General features: G+C 36.8%; 1 protein-coding gene across 1 annotated transcript in view; it reads right to left on the bottom strand.

Annotated features, from left to right (window-relative positions):
- Positions 1 to 10,078, bottom strand: part of BACE2 (beta-secretase 2) — a 50,138-nt gene that overhangs the window by 3,880 nt on the left and 36,180 nt on the right. The window contains exons 5-8 of the mRNA XM_081327326.1: positions 6,617 to 6,751; positions 5,483 to 5,584; positions 4,131 to 4,280; positions 535 to 703 (exon numbers count right to left, since the gene is read on the bottom strand). Of these exons, the coding sequence (XP_081183452.1) occupies positions 535 to 703; positions 4,131 to 4,280; positions 5,483 to 5,584; positions 6,617 to 6,751 (556 nt within the window). The remainder of the gene's footprint in view (positions 1 to 534; positions 704 to 4,130; positions 4,281 to 5,482; positions 5,585 to 6,616; positions 6,752 to 10,078) is intronic.

Raw genomic sequence — 10,078 nt, 5'->3', positions numbered from 1 at the left:
GATTAAAAATCGCAAAAACACATAGAAAAATACAGAGTATCTAGGGCACTTCTATTTATGACCCTCAGGTTTGAATTTATAACCCTTTGGCATTTTCTATATTTGTAAAAATATGTTTGAACTTTAACATGAACCGTAAAAGTATTCATAAAGAAAGAAGTTGATAATCGCAGGGCATTGTTTGAAAATAAGCCAAAAAAAGATAAAAGGCAAGATGAAGCGTTAGGAGTATCAGGAAATGGATATTCTTTTGACTGGCCAAACCTATCAGCTAGTTTGCGAATTGAGAAGCCATCCTCCCATCAGGGTAGCCAATTCCAAATTGTGATTCCTGCTCTAAGTATGCATGTGTGCGCATGCGCACACATGCGTGCACACACACACAGTGTGTGTGTGTGTGTTTGCATATTTCAATTGCCAGCTTGTAAATGCTTTTTAAGTAAGCATTTACTTAAAAAGCATTTACAAGCTTACAAGCAAAGTAAGATAGTAATTTGAAAGATTTTTTTTTCTTTTTTAGAACCCATCACTTACCAGCACAAGTACTTAATGCGAATCCCACTCTCTTTTGAGCTCTATCAAAGATGACATAGAATCCTTCCATCACTGTAGCCCCAATAACCAAGGCACTGGAGGAAGAGGAGATACCAAACCGATAGCAGGCTAGATTTTGCCCAATCCCTAGAATCGGCTGAATGTAAAGCTGTTTTTTGGAAAGACATAAAAGATGATTAAAAAAGCAAAAATATACCTCAGTGAACATCCAAATGATTTTTTTAAAACTGTAAAATAAATACAAGTTTTTAAAAGAAAGAGCAATCGCCATATATATCAGTTAAAAGGGGTCAGCTTATATTTCACACATATATTTAAATACCTTCCGACTGGTATAATTTACCCAGATTCACTTTATTTATTTCTTTAATATTTTATTGTTGTTTTTTTAACATAAACACCTTAATATTTGGTAAACAGCATGTTGTCTGGGCATACATTTACAAAGTAATCACTAATAGTCAGTTTTTATTATTCTAAAGTCCAGATAGTAGCTTTACTTGATTGTCTCTTCTTCAAATAATATTCTCTTTGCCAACCTTAAATCAATACAATTCTTATTAATTTAATAGGTAACAATTTAAATATAAAGATTTTTCTAAAATTTACCAATAATAATCACATCAATGTTATGCTTCTTTTCTATCTAGACATCTTGGTTGCCTCATCATAAATCCTGTTTGCAGTTCTTATTTAAATTTGTTTCCCCTAAAATGTTCAAAACATTTTTACTGATTAACGTTTTCTCAAAGTTAATTACATTTAAGTATTTAAATCTATATTCATATCTTAGTAAGTAAAAAAAGAGACAAAAGAAAAATTAAGAAAGAAAAAAGAAAAGAGAGAAGAAAAAAGGAGAAAAGAATAAGAAATAAAATATACTAAAAATACATATCTCTTAAACTAATGTTTATTCCCAATTTTTTCTTCTATTCTTTTTATCTATAATTAAACCTACGTTGAGTCTTTAGATGTTCCATTTAGTAAATCTAATTATCAAATCTTTTAAGTCTATTTCAAAACATTTTTAGTTATCTATTAGAATTTTCTTGTTAATTACATTTAGATATCTAAAACATTTCCTTTATAATAACCATCCCAAACATGTTTATAGTTTTCATATTTGAAAACAAACTAAAAGAAAAAGAAGAGAAATAATACTGTCTTTCTTAGGGAGTTCATTCCCCTTACATTATAATCTTTCTACTTCTTCAACCATATTCGAACAAGTGTTTAATTTTTAAATATTCCCTCTGATGTGCCCCATCATCTAATTAAGCTCCTCTCCTTTTGCAGAACCTCTTTCCCAATCAATATAATCTGTTGAGTCAAAAAGTCTTTCCATAATCTTGTGTTGTTGTAAATATTAAAAGGGAATCAAACATCATGTCTTTGTACAAAGATTTTGTCCCTTCATATTCATTGAAGATTTCTCTTATGATCTCTTGTCTCTCCATTTCTTTTTTTTCCTTTTTTTATTGGTTTTCCAGTTTTGCATTTGAGTATTTAGAAGGCAATGTGGTGATTGGGTTAATCAATAGCTCAATAACAAAATCTTTAGTAGGTATCTCAGGCTGCATCATCAAATATTTCTTCTCTATTTCCCTTAACATTTGCTATTTTGTATTTAAGCTAGAAAATTTCTAATTATATCAAATTCAGTAAAAACTTCATTATCACATTATATAAATACATTTTTGCTTATACATATCTTAATAAGTGTCAATGAACAATCCATGTCCTGTTATTAACTTTTATTTAATTTTTAATTTTTAATTACAGTATTCCAATTCCCTCATGGCATCCGGCCCTCTCAATTCCGGGCAAATAGATGGGGAAGAAATGGAGGTAGTAACAGATTTTATTTTCCTGGGCTCCAAGATCACTGCAGATGGGAACTGTAGCCAAGAAATTAAAAGACGCTTGCTCCTGGGGAGGAAAGCCATGGCAAATCTAGACAGCACACTAAAAAGCATAGACATCACCCTGTCAACAAAAGTGCGTATAGTCAAGGCTATGGTCTTCCCAGTTGCAATGTATGACAGTGAAAGTTGGACCATAAAAAAGGCTGAGTGCAAAAGAATTGCAGCCTTTGAACTATGGTGCTGGAGAAGACTCCTGCGAGTCCCTTGGACTGCAAGGCGATCAAACCGGTCAGTCTTAGAGGAGATCAACCCTGACTGCTCTTTAGAAGGCCAGTTCCTGAAGCTAAAACTCAAATACTTTGGCCACCTAATGAGAAGGAAGGACTCACTGGAGAAGAGCCTAATGCTGGGAAAGATTGAGGGCAATAGAAGAAGGGGACGACAGAGAATGAGGTGGCTGGATGGAGTCACTGAAGTAGTAGGCGTGAGCTTAAATGGACTCCAGAAGATGGTAGAGGACAGGAAGGCCTAGAGGAACGTTGTCCATAGGGTCGTAATGGGTCGGACACGACTTCGCAGCTAACAACAACAAATTCCAATTTGACCTTTAATATTCATAGTATTTAACTTTCAGGTAACCCAAGTTTCCTTTATCTCACTTCATAAAAATTATAATGTCTAAAATACACATATTGATACTTAAATTTATTCTTATTCTATTTCGTATACATTTTCTATTTCTCACCTTACTACATCACCACCTTAATAATAGAGTATCCTTTATTAGTTCAAATCCATCATCTATATTGTCTGGGCTAATCAATAATTCAAACCTATTTCCTAATAGTTGGTTTACATTTCCCTTGTAAGTCTAAATCCTCAGTATTAGACAGAATTTTTGTTTTACTATTTTCCAACTATTTTAAGTCTAGTAATCAAATTTCCCCTTATCTCAAAATCTCCCTTTAGCCCACTAGTTGACAGTTTAGGGTCCTTTGTAGTAAATCAAAAGGCCCCAGTTTTTCAACCTAATTTTAGCTTTTTTCTTTTGCCAACCAGGCTTTCATACCAATGCTTTTAAATCATCGAATAGATCTCCTTTCATTTTTGTATATGTTACTTGGATTGAAGGAGACCATCTAATTGCCAATTTTCTGAAAGATCTGGCCCATTTATAATCATTAGGTTGTCGCCCTGGCAACCCAGATCCCCATGTTTGTTCTGGTATAGTTGTCTTCAATTCGATCTGGTCTTCTTCTTTCTCAGATTTCTTCTGGTTTGTATAGAGAGTCATTTCCAGCTTTAAAGTTGTTGTTTCGTTGTCTGGATTTTCAGTAAACTGTAAATCAACCGTAGGGTGCGGAGCCCACGATCCCTCGGCTTTTACGCTACACTGCGCAGAACGGGAAGCCCCAGATTCACTTTAGCTTAAATATGGCTTCTGTGATGATAAAATGCAAACAGAATTCTACAGAATGGAAGCAGCATCATTAAATAAAAGCTGAGCAGTCAACCTTGTTAATGGCTAGATGGAAGACAACCTGGACATCTACTGTGGGAATAGGCATCACTACTGGAATCACAGACAAACATCAATATCTATGATAGGATGTACGTGAACAGCTGTCAGTATTTAGTTTAACACACAATTAATCCAGCTACATCTTCCTTGTCATAAATATTAGTAACAGTAAAATAAGAACTCCAGACCTGTGGAAGGATAGTGACCCGAAAGGACTGGCTGGAATTAACATCTCTTAGATAGATCGATATCTTAGGAAAGAGGCTCCAAGGATTTTCACTTTTATCCCAGCAAGCAAGCTGTGTGCCGCTCCAAAATCCAGATGTGAATTCTTGTATCTATAAGGGGGAAAAAGGAGGGAAAAAAACCCTGAATTCTGTCCCTGCCTCAATATGTTTAGTGTTCAGCATCTATAAAAGATCTCTCTATTACCTGACTGTCAGTGTCTATTTCAGTTTAACATGTGCCGTTATCTAAACCGTGGCATTTATTCTCATAAGAAAAAGTAGGAGAAATGTTTAAGTTGGTACGCTAATTGTTTGGGAGCTTTACAAACTTCCACAAGAAGCCTTCAACGTGTTGAGCTTTTGATCTGGAATTGCTAATATGTAGCAAAAGGTGGCTAAACAGTAGATCTGGGCTTTCTGCCATGGAGGATGCCAAAGAATCCCCTTCCTTTTAGACAGGGCACAGAAAAGATATGCTATGAACAGAAAGTGAGAGAAGAAACTCCTACTCATTTCTAGGAAACTTGCCATTTAATTGCTTCCTATCTCTATAGCAGCCATAGACAACAAACTGGCACCTGCATGCAGTGTCCCCCTCTCCTTTTGCTGTGCACAAAATATTCCTGGCAAGGATGAAACCAACATTTCTAACCTTTTGAGGAATTAGAGTAAAACAGAAAAAGAATAAAAAAATAAAAAAATGCTGGCCTCACTCAATATAGTAACATCATGACACTGTGCTCCATGTCCTGCAACCCCCACAGAGCAAAACCATTTTTAAGAGGTGCAGTTCCAGACCATAAGAACACTGCCCATCCTGATATGCAGTGCTTTAGCAATGTCACATTCCTTACCTGGGTTTGGTTAACATCCTTGGTCTAGCTAAGGGGCAGGCACAAAAAGTTGAGAGTTCTGACATCCTGACTTCATTGCCGTATTTTTAGATGTAGATATATTTCTCAGTATTTATTAATATGATCCACACTTTGAACTTATACCACGTGTAGATAACCAGTCTTTAAAACAAATCAAGCTATGCCTTAAAAATAAGATTAGATACTTATCTTGTTTAGGGCTACCAATAACAAAATAATATTTTATCTGCAAATCTGCTGCATACGTGAAATTTTCAATACACTGCTATAGTTTTGATAGTACTGAAATTTAACTTATACATGCCCCCATCAAGTCTCCACCCAAAAAGCAGAAAAAAGAATCTCATTTAGTTCCAATCTTTTGATTACGGAACAAGCATTGAAAATAATTCCTTTAAGAACTTAACTCAGAAGACAAACTCATAAGCTCTAGCTTACCAAAGAAGTCTGCGTAATGGCTCCCACAACAGCATTAAAGACCTTTTCTGGCAGCCGCAAGAGAGTTGTTCCACTGTCCACAATTGCTTTGTCTGAATTGTACTGAAAGGGTGGGGGGAAAGGGAAGAAAACGCTTGTCATAACAATTAGCAAGTCAGTCATAAACTTTTTTGTGGGGGGAGGGTGAATGAAAATACATATTGAAGGACCTGGGCAGTATCAGATCTTCTAAAACCTAATTCGTACTATGAGGAAATAGGGTCTTTGAAGTATCTTGACTTGAAGAGAGAGTAAGGTTTTCCCTAGCACAAAAATGCAAAAAAAAATATATATCATAAGACCAGACTTGACCTCTCTTCTAAAGTGTCCCTATAGTATAAATTAACTAAGGTCATCTTGATGGACCTCATCCTTTAAAGGACCTTCTTACCTGAAAATGAACCTGAAAGAGATGACTTTCCTTATCTAGTTCATTTGTATAGCAAAGTAAAGATATGGAAATAATGCTCACAAACAACAATGCATATCAAGTCCGTAGGACCTTCTTCTTCTTCTTCTTCTTCTTCTTTTTTTAGTAGAACCCCAAGTTCCTCCACTTGTGGGAAGATGTGGTGGAATTATGTTTACGGAGCTTGATAATTCTGCTACTAGTAAAGCTCCAGTTGTATTGGTCTTCAACTCCCAACTAGGTCAAATTACAATGAACTGTCAATATCAGAGGAACCAAATAAAACTATCAAGTTGTCGAATAGTTTAGAGGTATCCAATATTTTAGAGGTGAGGAACACGGACAATGGTATACTTGATTTGTGACACATTTAAATTTAACATGTTTATAGTAGGATAAATATGCATAACTGGTATCATTTTACCAGAAATATTGATTACACTAAGATTAAACATGGACCCAAGTGTTAATATTTCCCATTCAACTATATTAAAGTATGTGAGGAAGAGAAATTGAAACCAGAAAATGATGAATCTAACACAAACTAAACTAAGTTAAATTAACTCAGAACTCTATGCCCCTTTCTGCCTATACACAGAGAGAATCTGTGGAGCAGATCCCACACATGTGAAATCTGTCATTAAGTAGAAGGATATTAAATTATAATTTTTACTTATTAAAAATACCTCTTTGCAGTCCAAGTTAAGGTTCTGGCCCCCAACTTCAAATTTCAGTATTTCAACTTGATAATACCACTCTTTCTTAATAGGTGTATACCAAATTTTTCCTTTGTATAAGCTTGGTTCAATCCCACCCAATACCTGAAGAGATTAAAAAAAATTACTTTATCATTTAATCAAATATAATTAAGCTACAAAATATGTCTACAATCTAACAGATGGTTTCAAAATGATTCAATGACACTAGTAAGTATATAAATGCATACATTTAATATGACATCTGATTTTTCAGTACTGTCAGTCAATCAAAACTTTTTAAAAAGTTGATCAGAAATAACTAGGCTTATAAAGAAACTATCTTTTACACACACACACACACACACAGAGAGAGAGAGAGAGAGAGAGAGAGAGAGAGAGAGAGAGAGAGAGAGAGAGAGAGAGAGAGAGAGAGAGAGAGAGAGAGAGAGAAATACATTTAAGCAAGGAATACGGGATTCTAAATAAAAGCCTTACAAATGTAAAATGTTTTTTCTAGCAACATTAATAGAGTTGTACAAAGAATTCGAAAAAGGGACATCACAACAAGCGTAGGTGTGAACAAAGCATTTGAAGCATTAAGGCAACTGCATCTTATATAACTGTATAGTCCTCAATTTACAAAAGTTTATCTAGTGACTGTTCAAAGTTACAACATCACTGAAAAAAGGGACTTATGACCATTTTTCACACTTAACAGCCGTTGCAGCATCCCCATGGTCACATGTTCAAATTTCAGATGCTTAGCAACTGACTCATATTTATGACGGCTGCAGTATCCTGGGATCATGTGATCCACTTTTGCGACTTTCTGACAATGGATAAACCAGACTCACCTAACAACCGTGTGATTAACTGAACAGCTGCAATGATTCACTTAACAGCTGTGGCAAGAAAGATCGTAAAATGGGGCAAAACTCACTTAACAAATGTCTCACTGACCAACATAAATTTTGGGCTCATTTGTGGTCGTACGTTGAAGGCTACTTGTACATACAATTATTATATCAAAGGCTCTCTCTGGTTGTCAGCACATGTCTATGCATGTTTGAAAAGAGGGAAAATCCAAAGCAGCCACAGCAAATGATTTAAGGAGGAGTGCTTTGTAAAGCACCTCATGGTAATACTTTGAGTTAGCCTAAACAACTTTTCATTTTTAAACCTATGCATTTAAAGTTAAGGGACGCAGTGGCTCAGTGGATTAGGATGCTGAGCTTGTCGATCAGAAGGTTGGCAGTTTGGCGGGTCAAATCCCGAGTGCCACGTAGCAGAGTGAGCGCCTGTTATTCGTCCCAGCTTCTGCCAACCTAGCAGTTCGAAAGCACGTAAAAATGCAAGTAGAAAAATAGGGACCACTATGGTGGGAAGGTAACAGCGTTCCGTGCGCCTTTGGCGTCTAGTCATGCTGGCCACATGACCACGGAGACGTCCTCGGACAAGCGCTGGCTCTTCAGCTTTGAAACGGAGATGAGCACCGGCCCCTAGAGTCGGAAACGACTAGCACGCACGTGCGGGGGAACCTTTACCTTTACTTATTTAAAGTTATGACTAAGAATCTGGGCTGCATTGTTGTTGTTTTTTTCAAATAAACCATATCAATTTCAAAAATTACTTGGACCCAAGAAGATCCAAATAATCCTTGTGTCACAAATTTTATTAGTATAATTTAAATAGTTCCTCCATCTCTGAACAATGAACAACACATCATTTTCAAACTGTTCATTTCTGTGTATTTTTTATGCTACTGTAATATATACAATATGCAATTCTAGTTGATATCTAATCAGTTAAATACCAGACAGATGATCAACTAAAGATGTAATGCCATGTCTTTAAGAGAATGCCCTATGTGGATGTTGGTATTCCCTACATAGCTGAAGAGGTAAATTTTTCTCTGAAGCTTTCTCAATAGTTGGCATTTTTATGGAAAATGGGGCATTCTACAGGTCTGTTCATCAGAAGAAAATGGAGAAGGTGATGAATCTACTAGATTTAAAGACTTCCTAGTTTGAAATTTCACAAAGCTTGCACACCTTTCTCCACACCTTTCCATTGTTAAGATGAAGCAATGGCGATGATAAGTCTGCCGAACAAAGTTCAATGATATTTGTGATTTCTTACTACATTTATTTGTTCAGCTGACTGAAACGTCGATAGTGTAAGTGGATAGGTGTCCATCCATGTACAGGCCAGTCATTCTTTTGTTGAATGGGAATTGGGGAAGTTGTAGTCCCAATATGTCAGCAAGTTAAAGAGCTGGCATGGGCATTTATGTTTTTGTATACCACCAGCCTTTGATTGTGTGGATCATAACAAACTGTGGCAAGTCCTTAAAGAGATGGGCATACCAGACCATCTTATTTGTCTCTTGAGAAATCTATATGCGGGCCAAGAAGCAACAGTGAGAACTGGACACGGAACCACTGATTGGTTCAAAATTGGGAAAGGAGTCCGGCAAGGCTGTATACTGTCGCCTTGCCTATTTAACTTATATGCAGAGCACATCATGAGAAAGGCAGGGCTAGATGAATCAAATGTTGGAATTAAGATTGCCGGAAGAAACATCAACAACCTAAGATATGCAGATGATACCACTCTAATGGCAGAAAGTGAAGAAGAACTAAAGAGTCTCTTGTTGCAGGTGAAGAAGGAGAGTGCAAAACTTGGGTTGAAACTAAACATTAAGAAAACCAAGATCATGGCATCCGGCCCTCTCAACTCCTGGCAAATAGATGGGGAAGAAATGGAGGTAGTGACAGATTTTATTTTCCTGGGCTCCAAGATCACTGCAGATGGGGACTGTAGCCAAGAAATTAAAAGACGCTTGCTCCTCGGGAGGAAAGCCATGGTAAATCTAGACAGCACACTAAAAAGCAGAGACATCACCCTGCCAACAAAAGTGCGTATAGTCAAGGCTATGGTCTTCCCAGTTGCAATGTATGGCAGTGAAAGTTGGACCATCAGAAAGGCTGAGCGCCAAAGAATTGAGGCCTTTGAACTATGGTGCTGGAGAAGACTCCTGCGAGTCCCTTGGACTGCAAGGCGATCAAACCGGTCAGTCCTAGAGGAGATCAACCCTGACTGCTCTTTAGAAGGCCAGATCCTGAAGCTAAAACTCAAATACTTTGGCCACCTAATGAGAAGGAAGGACTCACTGGAGAAGAGCCTAATGCTGGGAAAGATTGAGGGCAATAGAAGAAGGGGACGACAGAGAATGAGGTGGCTGGATGGAGTCACTGAAGCAGTAGGTGTGAGCCTAGATGGACTCCAGAAGATGGTAGAGGACAGGAAGGCCTGGAGGAACATTGTCCATAGGGTCGCGATGGGTCGGACACGACTTCGCAACTAACAACAACAACAACATACCACCTAAACATTAATTTTCATTTAAGAGATCAATGAAAAAAAATCAGATTACTAATGTGAATAAAA

Source organism: Vipera berus (genome assembly GCF_964194415.1).
Source record: "Vipera berus genome assembly, chromosome: 4".
In the NCBI taxonomy this organism is placed as follows: domain Eukaryota; kingdom Metazoa; phylum Chordata; class Lepidosauria; order Squamata; family Viperidae; genus Vipera; species Vipera berus.
This window is presented reverse-complemented; position numbering and strand designations above follow the sequence as displayed.